Source organism: Rhinolophus sinicus, linkage group LG07 (assembly GCF_036562045.2).
Source record: "Rhinolophus sinicus isolate RSC01 linkage group LG07, ASM3656204v1, whole genome shotgun sequence".
Classification (NCBI taxonomy): domain Eukaryota; kingdom Metazoa; phylum Chordata; class Mammalia; order Chiroptera; family Rhinolophidae; genus Rhinolophus; species Rhinolophus sinicus.
In genome coordinates this window covers 50,115,914-50,140,973 of record NC_133757.1, presented here as the reverse complement: position 1 = coordinate 50,140,973, position 25,060 = coordinate 50,115,914, and the positions used below count along the sequence as shown (strand labels likewise).

At 36.1% G+C, this 25,060-nt stretch overlaps 1 protein-coding gene across 4 annotated transcripts in view; it reads left to right on the top strand.

The window, feature by feature from the left end:
- Positions 1-14,033, top strand: part of P4HA1 (prolyl 4-hydroxylase subunit alpha 1) — a 74,693-nt gene extending 60,660 nt beyond the window's left edge. For all 4 annotated transcript variants that reach the window (XM_019745966.2, XM_019745965.2, XM_019745961.2 and 1 more), the window contains 5 exons: positions 5,598-5,651; positions 8,490-8,555; positions 10,720-10,788; positions 11,375-11,471; positions 12,933-14,033. In XM_019745966.2, coding sequence (XP_019601525.1) covers positions 5,598-5,651; positions 8,490-8,555; positions 10,720-10,788; positions 11,375-11,471; positions 12,933-13,003 — 357 coding nt within the window. In that variant the 3' untranslated portion in view covers positions 13,004-14,033. The remainder of the gene's footprint in view (positions 1-5,597; positions 5,652-8,489; positions 8,556-10,719; positions 10,789-11,374; positions 11,472-12,932) is intronic.
- The last annotated feature ends 11,027 nt before the right edge of the window (positions 14,034-25,060 follow it).

Sequence of the window (25,060 nt, the reverse complement as noted above, 5' to 3'; positions counted from 1 at the left end):
CTGTCAAAACATTAAAAATTTTCTGTCAAGTATAAATTTATAGGGAAATGAAAAATACGTAACACTAAATATTAAGTACACTGTAATTTTTTTTGTCATTCCTAGCCCGGTCAGGTACCAGGGTAATTTTTTTGTTTAAATAATTTATTTTTTTCTCTTTTCTATTGAGATATAATTCACATACCATAAAATCTACCCTGGTTTTGTTATATTCACATGGTTTTGCAGCCATCAGTACTATCTAATTCCAGGACATTTTCATCACTCCAAAAAGAAACCCCATATACTTTAAGTACAGGCACACCTCACAAATATTGTGGGTTCAGTTCCAAACCATAGCAATAAAGCGAATATCACAATAAAGTGAGTCACACTAATTTTTTGGTTTCCCAGCATATATAAAACATCATGTTTTCAAGGTATATAAAAGTTATGTTTACACTATACTACAGTCTGTTAAGTGTGCAATAGCATTATATCTAAAAAAAAAATGTACATTCCTTAATTTATACTGTATTGCTAAAAAAAGCTAACCCATTTGATTCTAGCAAGTCGTAATCTTTTTGCTGTTGGAAGGTCTTGCCTCGATGTTGATGGCTGCTGGTGGTTACTGAAGGTTGGGGTGGCTGTAGCAATTTCTTAAAATAAGACAACAGTGAAGTTTGCCGCATCAGTAGACTCTTCATTTCACGAACGATTTCTCTGGAGCATGTGATGCTGTTTGATAACATTTTAGCCACAGTAGAAATTCTCCCAAAATTCTAGTCAGTCTTCTGAAACTGCCACTGCTTTATCAACTAAGTTTATATAGTATTCTAAATCCTTTGTTGTCGTTTCAATAATCTTCACAGCATCTTCACCAGGAGTAAATTCCATCTCAAACACCAGTTTCCTGAGATTACAGTGTCTCATTGTCATGAGATTGCAGCAATTCAGTCACATCTTTAGGCTCCACTTCTAATTCTAGTTCTCTTGCTATTTCCTCCACATCTGCAGTTACTTCCTCCACTGAAGTATCAAATCCCTTAGAGTAATCTGTGAGGGTTGGAATCTTCTTCCAAACTGCTGTTAATGTTGCTATTTTGACCTCTTCTCGTGAATCATGAATGTTCTTAATGGCATCCTGAATGGGGAATCCTTTCCAGAAGATTTTCAATTTACTTTGCCCAGATCCATCAGAAGAATCGTTATCTATGGCAGCTATAGTCTTACAAAATGTATTTCTTAAATAACACTTGAAAGTAAAAAATTACTTCTTGGTCCATGGGCTTCAGAATGGGTGTTGTGTTAGCAGGCATGAAAATAACATTAATCTCATTGTACATCTCTGTCAGAGCTCTTGGGTGACCAGGTGCATTGTTAATGAGCAGTCATATTTTGAATGGAACCTTTTTTTTTCTCAGCAGTTCTCAACAGTGAGCTTAAAATATTCAGTAAACCATGTTGTAAACAGATGTGCTGTCATCAGGCTTTGTTGTTCTATTTAGAGAGCACAGGCAGAGCAGATTTAGCATAATTCTTGAGGGCCCTAGGATTTTCAGATGGTAAATGAGCATTGGCTTCAACTTAAAGTCACCAGCTGCATTAGCCCCTAACAAGAGAGTCAGCCTGTCCTTTGAAACTTTGAAGCCAGGCATTCACTTCTCTCTGTGGAAGTCCTAGATGGCATCTTCTTCCAGTGTACGGCTGTGTCATCTACATTGAAAATCTGTTGTTTGGTGTTGCCACCCACCCGCATTAATCATTTTAGCTAGATCTTCTGGATAACTTGCTGCAGCTTCTACATTGACGTGTGCTGCTTCACTTTACGCTTTTATGCTATGGAGACAGTTTCTTAAACCTCATGAACCAACCTCTGCTAGCTTCAAACCTTTCTTCTGCTTATTCACCTCTCTCAGCCTTCATGGGATTAAAGAGAGTTAGGGCCTTGCTCTGGATTAGGCTTTGGCTTAGGGGAATGTTATGGCTGGTTTGATCTTCTATCCAGACCACTAAAACTTTCTCCATATCAGCAATGGGGCTAATGTGTCTTCTTATTATTTGTGGCTTCAGTGGAGTAGCACTTTTAATTTCCTCCAAGAATTTTTCATTTGCATTCACAACTTGACTGGCACAAGAGGCCTAGCTTTCGGCTTCTTGGCTTTCGACATGTCTTCCTCACTAAGTGTAATCATTCCTAGCTTTTGATTTAGAGTGAGAGGATGTGTGACTCTTCCTTCCACTTGAACACTTAGAGGCCATTGTAGGGTTATTAATTGCCCTAATTTCAATACTGTTGTGTCTCAAGGAATTGGGAGCCCTGAGGAAAGGGAAAGAGGGAACGGCTGGTTGGTGGAACAATCAGAATACACACAACATTTATGGGTGTGGTTCATGGTGCCCCAAAGTAATTATAATAGTAACACAAAGATCACTGATCACAGGTCACCATAACAAATATAATAATAATGAAAAAGTTTAATATATTGTGAGAATTACCAAAATGTGACACAGAGACACAAAGTGAGCGAATGCTGTTAGAAAAATGGTGCAGATAGACTTGGGTTCGATGCAGGGTTGCCACAAACCTTCTAGTGTAAAAAGCACAGTAAAGTGAAGTACAATAAAATGAGGTAAGGCTATTGTCACACTCCATTCTGCTTCCCTAGTGCCCCTGGCAACCACAAGTCTAGTTTCTGTATAAATTTGCCTAGTCTAGACTTTCATATATATGGAATAATACAATATGTGGCCTATTGTATCTGGCTTATTTCACTTAACATCATGTTTTCAAGGTACTTCCATGTTTTAGTGCATATCAGCACTTTATTCCTTTTTATGGCTGAATAATAATCTGTGGTTTGGATATACCACATTTTATCTATTTATTAGTTGGACATTTGGGTTGTTTCTACTTTTTGGCTATTATGTCTAATACTTTTATGAACATTTGGATACAAACAGACATTTAAAATTCTCACTAGTATACCTGCATATTGAATTGCTGGGTCATTTGAGGAACCGAAAAACTGTTTTCCAAAATGGCTGCACCATTTTCCAGTCCCATTGGCCATGTATGAGGTTTCCAGTTTCTTCACATTCTTGCCAACACTTGCTCTTGTCCAGTGTTTTAAATTATAGCCATTCTAATAGGTTTGAAGTACTATCTCATTATGGTTTACATTTGCGTTTCCCTGATGTCTAATGATGTTGAGCATCTTTCCATGTGCTTATTGGCCATTTATATATCTTATTTGAAAAAAATTTCTATTCACATCCTTTGCTCATTTTTAAATTGGATTGTTTATTTATTGTTGAGTTGTAAGGGTTCTTTCTATGTTCTGGATATTAGACCCTTGTCATATATGTGGTTTGCAAATATTTTTCTTTGTTCTGTGGGTTGTCTTTCACTTTCTTGATGGTATTGTTTGGCACAAAGTTTTAATTTTGATGAAATCTGATGTCTTTTTGTTGTTTGTACTTTAGGTGTCTGAGAAACCATTGCCTAATCAGAGGTCACAGTGATTTACACCTGTGATTTTTATTTATAACTTTTATGGTTTTATCTCTTGCATTCAGGTCTTTGATCCATTTTTAAGTCAGTTTTTGTATATAGTATGAGGTAGAAGTCCACATGCATTCTTTTCATGTAGATACCCTGTTGTCCCAGCATCATTTGTTGAAAAGACTGTTTTTCCCTGTAGAATTTTCCTGGCAATTGTCTTGGTAATTTAAAACATTAGAAATGCTGAGAACTGAAGTGTTTTATTTCTTTGTAAACACTTATCAAGAACAGTTTAAACATTACTTTCCTTCTTCTCATTGTGAAACTTATGGTACAGAGTGGGCATCTTTCCTCCGCCTTTGCAAATTGTCATATTTCTACATTTGGATCAGCTTTCAACATTTTATCCTTTGTGCTTTCAATGTGATTAAATATATCTGAGGGACCTTTTATTGTGAAGATTTTTTCCAGCATCACTTCCTCCAGGACATCTTCATCCTTTTCATCACAATCACTTTCCTTATGTTAATAAATTTGCCTTCACCAAATTTCTCTGGCTGCATAGCTAGAGTTTTTTAAGCAGCAAAAATGGAAGCAATCCCCTGTAGCTATTTCTTTTATATCTCCATTTAAGTTGGATTTCAATTTCACTTAAAGCACTCTCACTTTCTATTTCTCTGCTGTACTTTATCTTTGTTGGTCAATTCCCTCTTCCAATGATGTTTTTGTAAAATATCACATGCGTTTTTCAGTGGGAGATAAGGAGGTAACACAACTACATGCTTTGCTGTCTGTACATGAACTCAGTAATCAATATGCAGTAACTAATCACTGAGAGACTTAAAATCACTTGAAAGAAGTGATGTGATTGGTCGTTGATTATGCCGTGCAGCTGTTATTTGCATAGTAATTTGTGGACTAAAGAGGTAGCAGCAACATTTATACTTTATATAGTTACTCACAAATAATATACCATGCTAACTGAAATTTCAACTGTGTTGTTGAGGTCTGGTGTTCATGGTTAGCTAAACCATAGTATCTGAGATTTGCACATTTTGTAACAGTGCAAAGCAGGACTGCCTATATTTAAATCGACTTAATTGTCATTTAGTCCATGGTAATCTACAACTTCCTTGGTAGTCATCTGAAACTTTTTGATGTTTCATTTTCTTCCCTAATCTGCATTTATTCTCACCTGCCTAACCTTCCCTGGCTCTTTCAGGCTACTTAATATATTTCTACTTAATAGCAGATTTTAATTCTAAAATATCCAGAGTAATAGTAATTTACATAGGATTTAGACTTTGCTTAGGCAACACTCTTCTATGTTCTCATTTCGTTTCATTAGCAATGCTCTTTAAATTACATTCTCCTTTCATCTTGTCAGCATTTTATTATATTGGGATGGAAAGAGGGAGTTAAGGAAGGTGTCATTTTCCTTATTTTACAGATAAGAAAACTGAGATTGTATTTCAAGTTAACATATTATTGTAACTGAGAAAGCTGGAAGTTGAACTCAGACCAAATATTTTTCTTACTTCCTTTTGCTGCATCACACTGGGACATTGTCATAACCAACTAAAGCTGTTAGAGCCTTCCAGCAGGAATAATTAAGTTGGTGTTAACGTCTTCCCTTTTTTACCTCAGTAGGGAAAAAATATGTGGGAAAGGGGATTTTATTAAAGTATACTGGGAGTTTGCCAGCATTTGGGACTTTGGAAAACATATCTTGATTTAAATTCCAAAGGAAAGTATTTAGTGAAAATTAATAATAGAAATCTCAAAATTCTAGTTCTAGAAAATTTTAAACCTAAAAATTTTAATTCTAAAATTCGAATGCCTATTTTAGTTTAAGTTACATACGAGAGAAAAAAATGTCCCCCAAACATGTGTTAAAGAAAAGTATATTAATAAAGTTTCTAAACTAGCAGGTAGTAGCTGTACTTAGTTTTTTGTCCTTGGTTCCTTAGGAACTCTCACTGATCTAAAATGCTTTGCATCTCATTTCTCTAGAAGTACCTAACCGTGATATATTGGAGGCCAAAATGAGGCTTACAGATTTTTTGAATAGTAATCTTGATAGTTCTTTCATTCCTGCTTTGTTTCTCTCCAGGTGGCAAATTATGGAGTTGGAGGACAGTATGAACCCCATTTTGATTTTGCACGGGTAAGTGAAAAAAGGAGAGAGAATGTAGGACTTCCACTGGAACTCAGGCATGACATGTTAATTCTGTTCTTTAGTATTAAAAATTCATAGCCTGTTGGGAATTCGTGGAAGCGTGATGGAATTCTGTAAAGCCTTTTTAGCAGTAAAAAACACACTAAAAGAATTTAGGATACTTTTAAATGCATTGCTGAGCTTGGAAGAAAGTTAAGGAAATTCCCAAAGGTGAACTGAACAAAGAAAACCTAGAGACTAAAATTAGAAAGTTAAAAGGGGACAGAAAAAGCTGAGGCTGGAGGCTTGTACCTTCAGGAATGTGGAGTGTTGAGGATTAACAGCTCAGTGAGAGGACCTCCCCGACCCCCCATAGTGCAGGCTATTGAACCTGAGACCCCTGCATAAAACCTAAGTCTCCAAAAGGATCCCACCTTCAGAGAAAGAAAGAATGGCTTTGAAAAGAATTTGCTGTGTCAGGAGCCTTAAGGAGAGATGCCTCTCACCATTCTGGCTGGGGTGTGGGATGTGTGGGGGGCTGCTTCTGGGAGTTTGAAAACGTAGACCTGCCCTCACATGAATCTCGGATTTGAATTTTTACTACCCGGGAATTGAATTTTTACTACCCAGAAATGAAAGTTGTTTGGTTTTAGTAGTGCTCCCTGGTACCTGGCAGAAACAAATTCATATCCTCCCTGAAGAAAAGCAGCCTCATTCCAGCACCTTGGGAATTTTAAAGATTAAGTTTAGCTAAATATGAACTCATTAAAAAAAATTAACTGCTTAATAAGATACCATCGGTGAGACTGAAGCAACCAACAGTTTTAGACTCCTCTAGAATGTTAGATACTTGTATTATCAGTTAAAGAATATGAAATAACTATGTAATATTTTAAAAACAAAAGATAGGATAAAAATTAATCACCTCTCAAAATGATTTAACATATTTGAAAGATAAACAAATAGAAGTTCTAGGTAGAAAAAGTAATTGTTGAAATTTAAAAGTTAGTGGATAAGTTAAAACAGTTTAGAGACAGCTGAGGTGAATTAATGAATTGGCTGATAAAATCTGAACTTACAAGAACACATCTTTGAGACACAGGAAAATAACTATAAAACAGATGTAAAGAGACTGGAGAATAAATATCAAAGCAATTTGCTGGAAAGGTGTCATTAAGCAAATAATTTTGCTTAAGATTAATAAATTTTAGACTTTTTTAAACTTCTTTAACATATTGAGCTATAAAATATGGAATTACCAAATCTTAATTTAAGATTTATCATAATTATATGAATTCTAAAGAAAGTGCCAGGTATTTTAATAAACTTCTTGATCTGTTACCATTTTAAATAAGGGTATATTCTCTTGAAATAAAATACAGTCTGTATATTGTGTTATGGCCCTTGACTGGCTTAATGTCAGAATCCTTTTTTCTGTGTAGGCCAGCAAAGACTATATTATTACTCTTTTTCTTCTGTTTTCAATTATTTAAAAATGTCTGAGGGTCTTGGGTGATGTGAAAGACAACAGTTCAAGCACTGACGTTAGTATAGCTAATTTGTTCTCAGCTTTTCATTTTGTGATAAGATACTGAAGAAGTTGCAAAGAAATGTACAGGCTGTTCCCATGCATGCACCCTTCACTCAGCCAACCCAATGCTAACATCTTGCATAACTCATATACCATCAGAACCAGGAAATGGTGTAGGCACAAGCCACGAAGCTTCGTATGTATCTGTGTGTATGGAATTTTATTACATGTGTAGCATAGTGTAACTACCACTACAATCAAGCCTCCCTGGCAGTACCGCTCTCTGGCTGCACTCCCATCCCTAACTGCTGATGACCAGTAATCTGTTCTTCGCTATAATTGCTATTTCACAAATGTTACATAAATGTTACAGACAGTAACATTTGTGAATGTCTTTCACTCAGCATAACTCCCTTGAGGTTCATCCCAGTCTTGTAGAAAGTATCAGTAGTGTGTACTTTTTTATTGCGAGAGTAGTATTTCATGATATAAATGCATCACAGTTTTTCAGTCATTCACCCTCTGATGGACATTAAGGTAGAAATCCCCTTTTGGACTATTACAAATAAAGATGTGTATAAATTTGTGTGAAAAATACATTTTAAGGGGGGGAGAAGGGTGGTAGGTGAGGGTAAAGGGGATCAAATATATGGTGATGGAAGGAGAACTAACTCTGGGTGGTGACCACACAATGTGATATATAGATGATGTGTTACAGAATTATACACCTAAAACCTATGTAACTTTACTAACAGCTATCACCGCAATAAACTTTAATTAGAAAAAACATTTTCATTTTTATGGGTAAATGCCAAGAGACTATATTTTAATTTAGATTTAAATCTATATGAATTCTCCAGCTAGATTAAAGTGCTTACTGTCCAAAAGAAAGACAATCAGAGTAGCAGTAAACATTTGAATGGATCATAATAAGTTCAAAGTAAATCTCAAGGTAGATTTTTCACCCCCAGAGAATAGACTTCATGAATGTAGCTAAGAGGTTCTCGTATTGTTTTTTGGAAGCTAAAACTATAGATGTTAATTTTTAAAAAATAATCTCTGGATAGTTGCTATTAATTCTCATTATTTCGGCTAATAAGTCTGGGTTTTTTTCTTCCAGTGGTCTTATCAAAAGTATTCCATGTATAGGCTGAATCAGTTGAATGCCTATTGCATATAGTGCACTGGGCATTATAAAGGAATTTTTTTGGGTTGTTTTGGGCATATTTTTCAGCATATTACCAATGTTACATTCCCACTGGAGAATTTGCATTACTGAATTTTACACCACTGATTTAGTTGTCCTTTATTCACAGAAAGACGAGCCAGATGCTTTCAAAGAGCTGGGGACAGGAAATAGAATTGCTACATGGCTGTTTTACGTAAGTTATAGCTCAAATTTTTATTTTAAGTTGGGATTTGATCACATGACTCAATTATTTTCATGTGTTCAGATGTTTACTCTTATTTAACGTCCTAGTTTAAATTTTTTACAACTTAGAATTTTAATTTTTTCTCAGTTGTAACTTTTTCAGATTGTAATATTATAGCCTGAAGAAAGTTAAAATTAGTGATAGTCTCACTACCTGGAGATAGTAATTGTGGATATTTTGGGGTATGTACTGTTTGGTCATCTGTAATATGTGCGTATAAGCATCTCCATGTTTATGTGAATTTATATCTATATACACACAAATACTTTCGAATTTTTATTGATATATCTCACATTAGAAAAGTGTACAGATCATTAAATATATAACAATACATTTTCACAAAGTGAGCACATTTGGTATAATCAGCACCCAGATCAAGAAGGAGTGTGTTACAGCACCCGACAAGCCCCCTCGAGTTAAAAACAGACATCTGTTGTATCTCACTCTCTACCAAAATGTCTCTTTCCACTCAGTCTATTTCCTTTCTTCCTCACTCCCTGCAACCTTCCCTGTCTGTTACCCTATTTTCTCCATTCCTGTTTCTCCTTCCCTATAGCCAACCTGTCTCTCTTTCCTTCGCTATTTTCATCCCTCTCACAACTCCATTTTGTTTCTAAAAAGATCTAAGATAGTGTTGGGGAAAAAAAAAGATTTAATGTACCATAAAAAAAATGAATTGGGGTTTAAAAAGGATTTAAGATGTGTAAGATAAACATAAAAAGAACAAGTTATCAGAGTGGGGAAACCAGGAGAGAAGTGGATACATTATACAAAATTTATGCTGTGAAGTCTTGTGTATGTTCTCGAGATGAAGTCTCCATAGATTTTACCAATTTATATCCCACCTTTAAGTGTGATATGTTAAATTTTTTGATCTGGACATCTTATCAGATTGGCAGTTATTGTGCTTTTAATTTGCATTTCTCTGATTAGAGAGGTTGAGTAAATTTTGAAATGTTTGAGAGCTGTTAAACATTTGTTTTTGGCTGTATTTGTTTCTTTTCGTATTGCTTTACTTTTATGAACAATGATGCTTTATTATTTGGTCCAATATCCATAAATATTAGATTATTTGATTCCCCCATTCCCCAACTCTGAGTCAAGCTGTTGTTTCTCAGTCTAGTTGTGGAGCATGCAGTTCCCTGGGCCATGCAGGTATTATGAGCCTTGTGCTCCCCCCAGCTGAGTCAGTGGGTCACCGGCCCGCCGCTCAAGGCAGCTCTCGCCGGCTGCCGGCCACTGGCCACTCACGGTAGCCCAGCTCCAGGTCGAGCCGTGGTTCACAATCTTAGCTGTAGAGGGCGCAGCTCACAGGCCCATGTGGGAACGAACCAGCTCCAACCACCTGAGCCACCAGGCCGCCCCAGATTATTTGATTATGCCCCCCTGTAATCGCATAGCACTTTGATTGGATTAGCACTCATTCATTTCCCCCATTATTTAAATACTATTTCTAGGTGGGCCACATAGCACAACTTTTTACTTTCTCCAAAGTTAGTTTCTTCATTGCTGAAGAGTTGTTAGCCCTTTGTTATTGATTATACATTTTTTCATGGTAAAATACCCTTCTTTATTTCACTTAATTAATGCTTTTTACTTTGATTTAGACTGTCTGATTTTAAATTTTTTCTCTTGTTGTTTTATTTCTGTTTTGCTTAAATTCATTTGAGCACCTAATTCATGAGATAAACTGTTCTAGACACTAAAGATCAGCAGTGAACAAAACATGAAAATTCCTGCCACCATGGAGATTACATTCTAGTGTAATAAAATGTATATATTTATACCCCTATATTACTTGATGTATCTGTTTTAAATCATCTTTTTTACCTCTGGCTATAAATGAAGTGCCTTTTCCAAATTATATACCCCTCTCTCCTCCTAACTTTATCATTCCTTTGCCATAATATTTATTCATTCATTTAGTTAGTTTTACTTAAGTATGTAAATCTAAACATTTCGTTTTGTTTTGTAAGAATTGAGGAGAATGCACTATGTAAGTAGAAGCCCAGATGGTCTCATAATGTAGTATTCAGTGTCATAGTGTCCTCACACTGGCATGTTTAACTTGATTCTACCAGCAGTTTTGATGATACTCTCTCATCTCTTATAGATGAGTGATGTGTCAGCAGGAGGAGCCACTGTTTTTCCTGAAGTAGGAGCTAGTGTTTGGCCTAAAAAGGTAAACTTGGTTTGTTTGTTTCTCTAATTTTAGGGGTATTTTTTTACCTGAGGAAGAGGTGTACTGTTATTTCACGGTCCAATTAATAAATTACATCTTTAAAGATAGTATACTTAAGGACTATATTATCTCTAGGTAAGACTTTGGATATTTTTATGGTACAATTTACCATGAGTACCTAGAGGTAATGAACAACCAGGGGGATTGATTACATTGTAAGGTATAAAAATATTGTACGTCTGAAACTGATATAACCAATATAATACTGTATACCAACTCTACTGAAATAACACATTTTTAAGCAATAAAAGTTTTCATTTCTAAAATGGGCTCCATATGAGGTTTGCCTTCCATGTTGCTATTACAAGATTTGTTAGCTTTGTTTTGGCAAGTAACTTTGTGGTGTTAACGTTTTCATGTGATCACCAAAATTTTGTAAAGGATACAATCATATTTTCAGAATTATATAGAGGCAGATATAATGCTCCCATAGAGGAGTACTTTCAAAGGAGCAGAGCAAAATTCAATTCCTGCAAAGAGTGATACCCTGATATTGTACTTGGGGATAATTTTGTATTCTCCACAGGGAACTGCTGTTTTCTGGTATAATCTGTTTGCCAGTGGAGAGGGCGATTATAGTACACGGCATGCAGCCTGTCCGGTGCTAGTTGGAAACAAATGGGGTAAATATTTCCTATGTTCTCTGAATAGAATTTGTTATTTTTGACTCACATTTAGAAATTATTATAATCTACATCTTAAAAGAAATCGAAAGCAAAACTCCCAAATAATTTGCTATGACTTTAACATTGAATGGGATTCAACCAAGCAAGTTTCTGATCTTAATATAAATTTTCTTTAACAGATCAGAATTTCCACTGGTTATTCGAAGAAACATTAATTGACTCAGAGTTGAATAAGACTATCTTCCCTGCAAGGGGTTCACAATTGTCTCTGATTGAGACATACTAATGGCTAAATTACAGTGTGGTACCTACTAATATACAAAGATATAAACAGAAGATGGTGACGCCTTACATTTGGTGCAGCTTCTTCAAAGCTCAATTTTAAAATGTGATCTTGAAGATAGAGCAGTAGTTTTCCAGGCATTATAGGGACCAGGTCTGGGACTAGGCGAGGTGAGAGAGGCACTCAGCTGTCAGGGTCATACAAGTGTGGGATTTGCCACATAAAATAAAAGAAATAGAAACAGGTGAAAATATTTTATCTATTATTTAACCCCATATATCCATTTTAATATATGTCACTAGCCACATTTCAAGTGCCCAGTAGCCACATGTGTCTAGTGGCTGTCGTACAGGACATTGGAAGATTGAGGAGTGATACCTGATCATGAGGATTTAAAAAACCTTCCCTGATGATTATAATGTTTGAGAACCACTGGACGAGAATGAAGAGAGGCTAGAGGAGGAGAGGTCAGTTTAGAAGGATGTTTTCCATGGTCTAAGTGCACAATGATGAAAGCCTGGACCAAGGCAGCAGCAAAAGGGATGGAGAGCAGAGAATAGATTCAAGAGATGTAAAGAAAATTGACAGAGTTTGATGAGTAAACAATTGGATACAGGAGTTAAGGAAGGTAAAAAGTAGTTAGGGATTATTATGGGTCCTAGCTCAGATATCTTTACATGTTGACGCATTGATTTGGTTCTACAATATAGGAGAAGAATAGAAAATTCCTTTTTGGTTACATTAAAAAACAGTATCTTGGAACCAAGGAACCTTAATCAGCACACACTAGTGAGTGATCATAGAGTTGCTCCTTCGGAGTGAAGACCGTGTGTTCATTTTGAAAATGTCTTTGTATTAGAGGTCGTATTTTGTAAACAGGTAAAAACAATGTTCTGTTCTATCTGTACCTACACTGTAATTCCATTTGTGTTTCATTTCAAGCCTTATATTCAACATTAAAAGCTTTAGGAATGCACATAGACTTTCAGATGTGTGTGTAATCTAATGTTTAGTGAAGTTTTTAAAAGAGTGCCTAAGTAGCATCTGCCTTTATCTAGTTTTGGGCTTGAACTTCTAGCCCATGTAGAAACATTGTTACAGACTTAGCTCTTATAAGTTAATTAAATACTAGTTAGATAGTGGGGAAAATTAATGTATATATTTTTTTCTCACAGTATCCAATAAATGGCTGCATGAACGTGGACAAGAATTTCGAAGACCCTGCACCTTGTCAGAATTGGAATGACAAATAGGCTTCTGTTCCTCTCCTGTTGTGCTCGAATGTGTCTGATCCACACATTTCCCAATCTTAACTTTCAAGAGTTTACAGTTGACTAACAATAACACTCCATGATCGATTCAGTTATGAACCTCATCCCACGTTTCATCTGTGGACAATTACTAACTTTGTGGGTTTTGTTCTTCTAAAGTAACACGAATCACCACATTGTACATATAAAACCTTAAAGTTCAGTTGGTATCACAGAGGACAGAGCAAGGCAGAGTTAAAAATGAGGAATTTTACATTTGTTGTATTTTAAAGAACTTTTTGGTTAGATAAGAAATATATGTTAACTCTGATTATTTCACTACATCTCATTTGGTGGGTGGCAGGCTAGAACGGACCTTGTGATTAAGAAAAGATGCCTTATAGTACGTACCTAGGTATTCTGTTTATCTAGTCTTCTTATTTTCTACATGGATCTGCCAAAAGACTAGGAATAAACTAGGCCTCTGATCTGGTTTCCATACCGTGTGTTTGCCCCTACATACACCCTCTAAGTTGATTATTTTCCTCCCAAGTCCTTTTTAAAGAAAGTACCCTGTATTTTTACCAATCCCCTTTTCTGTCACAGCTCCTTTGTGGTGAATTAAATCTGAGGTAAAATACTTTGATTTAAAAAAAAATTTTTAACAAAGTCCTACATAACACTGGGCCTTCTTGACTAAAATGATCGTCACTTAGTCTGTTTGTACTTTTTCTTAAATGACTGATGATTTTGTCCATAAAATTTGCGGTTTTTCTTAGTGCTGATACCTTGCCTCTTATTCCTGCTACATCGGGGTGGTGATACTGGCATTCTGATTAAATAAATACCGTGCCTTAGGAGACTGGAAATATAGAAATGTACAAGTCCTTTCAATGATGAGGTAATTGTGTGTTTTTTTTAAAGGAAGGAATCTTTTTCTTAAAAAGCCAAAATGTTTGTTTTTTCAATTCTGAAATGTATTGTGACAATGACCTATTTATGATCTTAAATCTTTTTTTAAAAATGTTTCTGTGTTCTGCGTGGTATTTTTCATATTTGAATGTGAATGCATGCTATAGCAATAACAGGTTATTTGTATTTGTTATTTCTTTAGAATACAGGACTTAGATTTATCCTTAGTTTTCATTCACTTAAGGTCTCATGTTATAGAAGAAAAAATTAGGTTCTCTGAACTTTTAGCTATTGAATCAAAATATTAATGTTTTCTTCAAAGGGAGCTCTACAACTTTACTATGGCTGTGGGGTTATTACAATAACTTTCTCTTATTAAAAAATATGGTATGGCAGTACAAGCCTAGTGAAGTGTGTTAATGACCCATTAGACTTACTTTTTACGATTATTTTAGTGAATCTTAGTTGATACAGGGCTCTTTATCCTTTGTGCAGTATTTAAATATTTAAGGAAGACTTTGATTAATTCTCTGGGAAAGAAGGTATTACTTTTACCAATTTTTAAAATAAATCAACTATTAAGTTCCTTTTCCTACTGCCCTTCGTTCCACCATAACTATTTAGTAAGAAATATTGAGAGTTAAGTTCAGTACTTTACTCAAATTTCGTCACCATAGATGATTTTTTTTGTAAAGCCTTTTTTTTTAGAGGGAAGCAACGTTAATTCAAAAGTATAGAAATAAAATGGGGGTTCAAAGGATGGAAACTAACCTTTACTGCAATATATGTTTTAGCAAGTAGAATAAAAATAGTATATTTCAGAGGAAATGGCCTATTCCATAATCTTACAAATTTCTTATTATAACAACCCCAAGCCCCATATAGGATTGGTAAACTCTTTTCAGTGTTAGATCTTACAGAACCCTCCCAGGTTTCATAATTACCAACTATTTTGCTTTTCAAATGAAAAGGAGGAAAAAATTCTGGTGTAAAGCTTTGGGCCCTGTGGTCCTTGCAATCTTTTCTTTTTTTAACAACTTTATTGGGGAACAGTGTGTACTTCTGAGACTTATCCCAGTCAAGTTGTTGTCCTTTCAATTTTAGTTGTAGAGGGTGCAGCTCAGCTCCAGGTCCAGTCGGGAGATGGGAGCTGAGTTGCAGTTCCCCCACGTTAGGAGCAGGGCGCTCCAGTCACCTGAGCCACCCGGCTGGTGCAAAGTCCAGGTTTAGATTGGGATGGGTCATCCCTCATCCCCTGCCCCCTTTGTTTCTCAATCGAGTTGTGTAGAACACAACTCTCGCAGGCTGAGACAGCCGCTCACGCTGGCCACTCTGGCCCCCGGCCACTCATGGCAGCACACCGCTGCTCTCACCGGCTGCCGGCCACTACACATGGGCCACTGGCCACTCATGGCAGCACACAGTAGCCCAGGGCAGCACACTGCAGCTCATGGCAGCACAGCTCCAGGGAGAGCTGTTGTTCACGATCTTAACTGTATAGGGTGCAGCTCACTAACCTATGTGGGAATTCAACCGGTGGCCTTCGGCATTAGGAACAGGATGCTCCAACCACCTGAGCCACCGGGCCGGCCTGCAATCTTTTCTTTTAATGGTGAGCTTTCAAATAAATGAAGGCCATTGTAGAAACTGTGAATCCCTCACCGACCCTAAGTGCCTATCCTTCAAGATTGGTAGTTTCATTCATTAACTTTAAGCATGAACTTATCACCAGTATCACGAACATAGACTTAACCTAACTATCCACCAGAACAGGGTAAGTAAATGTGGTAACTATGTAATAACCTAGTAGATTAAAAAAAAAGAAAGAAAACAATTAAATGATTTTAGGATTCTTTGTAAAGCTAAATGGTAAATGCAGTAATGGAAGAAGCAATCAACCATCTACTTTGTTAAAAATTAATAGAATAGTTATTACAGTGTAAGAGGATTGAGAGGAGTTGTAAGCAGTAAAAACACATACATAATATGTAAACTAATGCGTATATTGTGTGTGTGTATATATATATATATATATATGTGTGTATATGTGTGTGTGTGTGTGTGTGTGTATATATATATATATATATATATATATATATATATATATATATATATGTATATATCTTACTGCTGCTGAGAAGAATTTAAATATCCTTACATAGCCATGAGCTGACTGGTTTTATGTAAATTCCATATCAGGTATCCACTTAAGTCCATCTAGCTGAAAAATGAACAACATATGTCAGGGCCCCATGGGCCAAACACATAAATGACTGGTGTCCTGCCATTAAGAAATTTATAGTATTACACCAAAACAGCAACACTCAATCATGATTAAATAACTATAAATCACTTGAGAAGGAATAAACAAATTATAAAATAGAGATTGCTAAGAGAAAACAGAATGACATCTCAGTCTGTATAGCTGGCAGCACCACTATCGTAAGAGTTGGTTAACGGAGAAGAAGAAATGAATTAACACTAGAGTGTACCATTTGTTAAAGGATCAGCTTGATCAGAAAACAGATTTCACATTCCTCATGTCCTTGGACATTACCCACCACACTGATGAGTTTTACAAAATGAACTGTAATGTTACTATCAAAGTTCCTGGCTGCCTGCTTTATTAACTTATTTGAGGACGGTCAAGTTTACTTTCTGTGTAAATGTAGCCTTCAATTAAATGCACATTTTTGATGCAGGAAGACTAAGTTATAAAAAACATTAATAGTAAGGCAGTCTTATCAAGTGTAAAAGCAGATTTTTAAATAAAGGGAACAACCCAAAAGGAATGGAAGTCCTCCATGGTCTCTTTCAGGCCTGTTGAATTCCCACTGCAGCTCTCTTCTGTTTAAATTAGTTGTACAAAGCAAGATAGATACAATAAGTCCTTAAATCCAAAAAAAGAAAATTCTTAGATTTTGTTACTTGGTTGTGTCAATTTCCTAACAGGCTTATTTCTAACACAAATATGTTTTAGGCTAAGTACCTTGAAGGACTCAGAATAGAGCATTTTAAATAGAACATATAGAGTAATGTGTACTTTTACATTTCAGGGCTTTTTAGGTTGATGAATTGTATCTTGAGTCAACCTTTTCTAGACAAAGGCATTCACTTAATTTTAACCTTTTCATTGCGTTGATTGCAAGTTTGTTCTCCAAAATGTGTCAAAAATCCACAGAAAATACAGTGTTTATATTTTTAAGTAAATATAGTTAAGGTGCTACATTTTATTAAAATAAATGATGACTTAAGTATAAAAATTTAAAGTATAAAAATTTCCTATTGTTATTCATTCTTGAAAGACACAAAAATATAGAAAAAAGTACATCTGCGTTCCTAAACTTTCTGGAACACTGAGCTCGTGGGGTAAAGTCGAACGCCGCAGTCAGCGGCATGGAAATATCATTCGACTATAGGTGAACGTTGCAGCGAAAATGTTAAGTCAACAAAGAACCAGAATTATTGTAGTATCTACTTTAAAGCCATAAATGTAATTAAACTTCATTGCAACGTAGGTTTTATATGGGTTGGGATATATCAGGGATTAAATCATATTATGTAAAATAACTACATAAAATGGTTAACTTCTAACAATATACTAATCCTATTCTTTGATACCTGTATAATGAAACATTATAGTTGTTAACTCTTAGAAGATGAAATAATTTACATAAGTTGAATTTAGTTATGTTCTATTTTTACTTTACATTTAAAAGGCAAAATAGGGCTCTGTTACTTGAAACACCTCTCAGACTTACTGTGAGATGGAAAAGGTAGTCCTTATTAAAAAATATGTTTCACACATATTTAGCTTTTTACTTATGCAACTATGGGAAAAACTCTATGGAAAGTTCAAGCAAAGTAATAATTAAAAGTGCCCTGAAACAGTGCTACTTAGTGTGCTTTGCAGAAGAGTTGCCATGGGGTTACTGGTCCACAATGAGATGAGATCACATCAAAATATAAATAAACTATATCAATAAGTACATGGTTTTGTTCAGCTGACTTTTTTCATAGCAAGATTTTCATGATGAGAAAGCAGTGTGTTATTTACATTGTGACATAAGCTCTTTATCTTGTGAGAACCAGCTTTAAATAGCATTGCTCTTCAACAGTACAAATTGTTTGACTCTACATTTTTAAGAGTAAGCTTCATATCTGGTTTGGAACTTGTTTGGGGCAGAAGCAGACTTTATATATCTTAGCATAATGGGAAACACAAATTAAGAATAATTATGTAGCTTTGCAAATGTTTCAAGAAATCAATATGCTTACATTTTAACATTCTGTCTTTATCGTGATAGATTTGGATTAACATGTCCTGTAGTTCTAACACCACTGAATATGACTAGTTCTTGTTGGTATAAGATATTTAAAAATATCAGTTCTAGAGGAAGATAGCAGACTAGGAAGCTCCAAGCCCTTGTTCCCCCACAGAAACATGAAACAACTAGAGCCTGGGTAAAATAACTGTATAGAGGTCTGGAAAACAGCCAAAGGTTTACAGTAACCAAGTGAAGGCCCAGTCATGTAAAAGCCACATTCGAGACTGGAATTTTCATGGTGTTTTTACTTATCCTTGCCCTACCCCAAACCTCGTGCAGCATAGTTGTGAGGATGCCCAGTTCTCTCACTTGAGCCAAAGGGAGCAGAGCACACCCTGTTTGTAATGTTCTAACCTGTTTGGAAGCTGCCTGTAGGACTGGTCTGTTTCACCTAACAGTTCAGACAGAGAAAAGCCTATAGCTAGAAAAAGCCCCGGGAAACATCAGATACCGCTGTGTTAAAACTTCAGGGGAACTACAGACCTGCAGATGCCTGAGGCAAGAGATTACAGGTATTGGGATACAATAGAAGGCCCTGAAAACAGGCTGGGGTGAGACTTTTAGGATATTAAGACATTTAAAAGTAGCCATGTATATGGGAAATCAAAAAAGGTCAAACAGGGCCAGGGCGAGACACGTGCTAAGAAAAATGCTTAAGTGACCACCTCAGCTGACTCCAAGGACCAGAATATGCCCTGCGATTACTGAAGTACTTGGTCAGCATGGAGCCGGCTGCAAAGACTGGGAGAGGTAGCTGCATTTTCAAATACCGGATTTTCAACCAAAAAGAAAATTACAAAGAAACAAGAAAACATGGTTTTTCCACTTTACTTTCTCCCAAGAAATGAAACACATTCCTGAAAAAACAGAACTGGATATCCTAAAGAAAGACTTGAAAACACCTGTCTTAAATATGCTCAAAGAGATAAAGGGACGTATGGACAAAAGACTAAAAGGAATCAGGAAAAATGAGAATATCGACAAGGGTTAAATTTTAAAAAGAACCAAACATTCTGGAGCTGAAAAATATAACTGAATTTAAAAATTTATTATAGGGGTTAAACAGCAGGCTTGAATAGGCAGAAGACTAAGTCAGCAAACCTAAAGGCAAGTCATTTATAATTAGCAAGTCTGAGGAACAAAAAGAAAGAATGGGGGCGGCCTGTTAGCTCAGCTCCTTAGAGCACAATGCTTGGAACACCAGGGTTGCCCGTTTGATCCCTGCATGGGCCAGTGTGAGCTGCTGCGCCCTCCACAACTAGATTGAAACAACTACTTGACTTGGTCACTGTTCCCCAATAAAGTCCTGGAAATACACACAGTTCCCCTTCCCCAATAAAATCTTGAAAAAAAAAAAAGGATCAAGGACTTGATTAGACATTTCTCCAAAAAAGATATACAATGGTCAACATATGAAAAGATTCTCATCATTAATCATTAGGGAAATGCAACTCAAAACCACAATGAGATACCACCCCACACCCTTTAAGATAACTATTATCACAAAAAAATAGAATATAAAAATAAACAAATGTGGGTGAGGCTATTGCGAAATTGGAATCCTCACACATTGCTGGTACAGCTACTGTGGCAAATGGTATAGTGAATCCTCAAAAAATTAAATACAGAGTTACCATAAGATCTAGAAATTTCATTTCTGGTTATATTCTCAAAAGCAATGAAAGCAGGGACTTGATGACATTTGTACACTCATTTTAACAGCATTACTCCCAGTAGTCACAACCCAAATAGAGGCAACCCATGTTCATCAACAGATGAATGGATAAACAAAATGTAGCTTATATATACAATGGAATATGATTCAGCTAAAAAAGGAAGGCTATTCTGAGACATGCTACAACATGGATGAAACTTGGAAATGCTGAGTGAAATTAGACACAAAAGAGCGAATATTGTGATTCCACTTATATGAGGTACCTAGAATAATCAAAATCAGGGTGTGGAGGAGGGGGTTAATGGAGAGTTATTTAGTGGATACAGAGTTTCAATTGGGGAAAAGAAAAAATTTTCTGGAGACAGATGGTAATGATGGTTGCATAACAATAAATCAATTTAATGGCGCTAAACAGTATACTTAAAATGGTTAAAGTTGTAAATTTTAAGTTCTATATAGTTTTTCACAGCAAAATACGTTTGGAAAAATTCAACAGAGAATTACCCTATGATCCAGCAATTCCTCTTCTATATACCCAAAGGAATCAAAAGCAAAAACTTGAAGAGATACTTGTACACCCAGTGTTCATAGCAGCATTAGTCACCATAGCCCAAAGGTGGGAGAAACCCAAGTGTCTATTGACAGATGAATGGATAAATAAAAGAGAATACTTTTTAAAGAAGAAATTAAAAGAATTAAAAAGAAAATGACAAACTGAAAATAAGCAAAGACCTAAGAAATAATAGGAATCCCTAAATAAACAAAAACAAGTGAAAGGAATAATGCTTAGATATGTTTCAAGAAAACTTTCTGCAGTGTAAGCCTGACATTAAGCTTTTTTTTTTTTTATTGGGGAAGGGGAACAGGACTTTATTGGGGAACAGTGTGTACTTCAGGACTTTTTTCCAAGTTAAGTTGTTGTCCTTTCAATCTTAGTTGTGGAGGGTTCTGTTCAGCTTCAAGTTGTTGTCGTTTCAGTCTTAGTTGTGGAGGGCGCAGCTCAGCTCCAGGTCCAGTTGCCGTTTTCTAGTTGCAGGGGGCACAGCCCACCATCCCTTGCGGGAGTCGAACCGGCAACTTTGTGGTTGAGAGGATGTGCTCCAACCAACTGAGCCATCCAGGAGTTCAATTTTAGTTGCAGGGGGCGCTGCCCACCATCCCCCGCGGGAGTCGAGGAATTGAACTGGCAACCTTGTGGTTGAGAGCCCACTGGCCCATGTGGGAATCGAACCGGCAGCCTTCGGAGTTAGGAGCATGGAGCTCTAACTGCCTGAGCCACTGGGCCGATCCTCTGACATTAAGCTTTTGATTGTCGAGGCATCCACCTTGAATAAACATATTGCCAGCTGCATGACAGCTGCAAGCAATACAACTAGCTAAGGAACCAGGCTTCCCCCACTCAGGAAGTTCCCCTTTTAGAAAGCCCTGGGTAACCTAGATAACTGACCAATTGAATGTCCCTGCTTTTCCTTTCTCACACACTAATTAACGTTCTTGTACTTGAAATTGGCCAACAGAGAATGAACCCTCAAAACCTTAGGCCTTCCACCCTCAACCCCTAATAAAGAAACCCAGTTTTGTGCTCCCTCATTTGCTCTCTACTCATGACCTCATGTGTGGCCCTCAGGCATGCCCTGTACCTCCAGGATCTGAGTAATAACTCTTGTTTTTCAAAGTTTCCTAACGATTTTTGCTGAGGTGTGTACTGCAATCATAGTAAGAACCACAAGCACTGGTCCAGGCACAACATTGGCTCCAGCCCAGGAAATATCTGGGAGCCCAGGCAAGTGCCTCAGGCATTCCTAGCCAATAGCGTCACTAGCTATAGGCTGGAACCAACACAACACTTTTCTTAAAATAAAAGTATTTTAAGGTCATTCTGACTTATTATTCTCAGGTATACAATGTACTCTTTCCATATGTAGTTTAAAATAGATGCCTGACCCCTGCAGCATACACCTGAAGCTGAAGCTGAATAATACTGAATGTCAACTATAATTTAATATATATATAGTTACAGGATGTGGAGCACAGCATAGGGAATAGGGTCAATGGAATTGTAACAGCTTATACGATGTCAGAGGGGTAATAGATTGGGGAAAGGAGGTTATCACTTTGTGAGTGGTGTAAATGTCTAACTATTACATTGTTTTATATACCTGAAACTGAAAAAAAACAACACAAAACAAAACAAAAAAAACAGGAACGACCTACACCAATACATTCCTGTAGAACGACCTGATTTTAAAGAGGTGGAAAAGTTCCTTTGAGCATTTTGGCAAAAAAACCCACATTACTTATGAGGAAGAGAAAATTAGATCACCATCAAATGTTGACAGCAACACTTTATCCCAGAAGAAAATGGATTAATATATTTAAGATAGTCAAGGAAAGAAAATGTGAACAAAGGATTTTATATCCAGCATAACTAACCTTCAGGTATAAGGGCACAGACAAATCTATCACCACACTGGAACTCAAAAACTGTTTCTGATTCCTTCCAAAGTAATCTAGAGAATGAGCTTTAGACACCAGAATGGAAATTATGCAATAGTTAGATATTAAAGACAATGAAAGCACTAATTATCAAACCTGCAGGATATAGTAGCAATTACAGTAAAATAATTTAACTTTGTATGTTTATAGTATAATACCAAAAAAGATTTTAAATGAATTTATTTATGGTATAGCCACTATGGAAAACAGTATGGAGTTTCCTCAAAAAATTAAAAATAGAACTACCATATGATCCAGCATTTCCACCTCTGGGGTATCTGAAGGAAATGAAAGCAGTAACTTGAAAAGAAATATGCACCTTCATTTTCGTTGTGGCATTATTTATAATAGTCAAGACATGGAAACAACCTAAGTGTCCATCAATGGATGATTGGATAAAGAAAATGTGACATATACAGTGGTCCCTCTGGTCTGTGGAAGATTGGTTTCAGGACCAATTTTGAATACCAAAATCCACAGATGCTCAATATATAAAATGGCAAAGCATTTGCTTCCTTATATAAAATGGCATAGCGTTTGCATATAACTTACACACATCTTTCCACATACTTTAGATTATCTCTAGATTACTTAAAATATCTAATACAATGCGAATGCTATGTAAATAGTCGTTGTACTGTATTGTTTACAGAATAATGACAAGAAAAGTCTGTACATGTTCAGTACAGATGAAGCCATTGTAGCCTAAATACACAGTACATATCAGCAATAATGGAACATTTTAAAAAAACATATTTTTGATCTGTGGTTGATTGAATCCATGGATGTAGAACCCAAGGAGACAGAGGGCCGACTGTATAGACAATGGACTATTATTCAGTCATAAAAACAAGGAAATCTTGCCACTTGTGATAAAATTGATGGAACTTAAAGACATGCTAAGTGAAATACGCCACAAATATATGGTGATGGAAGAAGAACTCATTGTACACTTGAAACCTATGTAATTTTACTAACCATTGTCACCCCAATACATTTTAATTTAAAAGAAAGAAGCCAAACAGAAAGATAAATACTGTATGATGTCACTTACAATGGAATCAAAAAACAAAACAACAAGACAAACTCATAGATACAGAGAACAGAGTAGCAGTTGTCAGAGGCAAGGGATTGAAGAGGGAGGCAGTGAAATTGATAAAAGTGGTCAAAAGATACAAATTTCCAGTAATAAAATAAGTAAGTCCTGCGATATAATGTACAGCATGACTATAGTTAATAATAGTGTAATGTATATTTAAAAGTTGATAAATCTTAATAGTTCTCATAAGGAAAAAATTGTAACTGTGCTGGTGGTAGATATTAATGACATACATATTTTGCAATATATACAAATATTGAATCATTATGTTGTACACTTGGAACTAATACACTGTTATGTACCAATTATACCTCACAAAAAAAAAAAAGAAAGAAAAAAAGCATTACCAGGTCCAAATGTCAACAGTGTCAAGGTTGAGAAACGCTGAGCTAGCCATTTGGTCAAGAACAGATGAAAGAAATGTACTGATTGTGATGAAGTGCTTGCTTGAAAAAATTGCCTTTAAATTCTACAATTGAACCTGATGAACATATTCATCAGATATCATGTTCCTCATCCTATTACCTTTTTCTTGGGATATTAAAGGACATTATAAAAACAAAAGAATGGTAATGATAATACAATAAGTTAAGATTGTCTATTTTCCCCACTCCTACTTAACATTGTACTATGGTCTGAATGTTTGTGTCCTCCCAAAATTCCTATCTTGAAATCCTAACCCTAACTAATACCATCATATAATGGAGCCCTCATGAACTGGATTAGTGATCTTATAAAAGACAACACACAGAGCTCCCTAACCCCTCCCACCATGTGAGGACACAAGAATAAAAACACAGCATGGGTAGCAATACTTATACCACACAAAATAGACTTTAAAATAAACAAAGGCTATAATAAGAGACAAAGAAGGACCCAGTAATCCCACTCAGGGTATTTACCTGAAGAAACCAAAACTCTACATCATGGGGACCTGTGCATCCATCTGTTCATTGCAGCATTGTTTACAATCGCCAAGATGTAGAGGCAGCCTGGGTGTCCGTTGATGGATGAATGGATAAAGCGGAGGTGGTACATACAGAGGGTGCCAAAAAAATATATACACATTTTAAGAAAGGAAAACTGTATTAAAATTGTAATATATACCGATAACAAAAGATGAGTACAAGTCACATTTGACGTCTGCAATTACAAGAGGTGCTCAAAGTGGTTCTCATGAGCATCCAGACACTTCTGATTACGGCGAACTACAGCTTAAGCAATGTTGACCAAAGTGTCCACTTGTGTACATTTTTTTGGCACCCCAGTATATACAATGGAATGTTACTTGGCCATAGATAGGAATGGGTTCTTGCCATCTGTGGAGGCATGGATGAAACTGGATGGTATTGTGCTGAGTGGAGTATGTCAGACAGAGAAAGACAGACGAAATGTGATTTTGCTTATATGTGGAATCTAAAGAACAAAATACATAAAACAGAAACAAACTCATAGATACAAAGAACATTTTGATGGTTGCCAGATGGGAGGAGAAGTTGGGAGGATGAAAACAGGGAAGGGTTGTTAGAAAGTAGTTATGGGG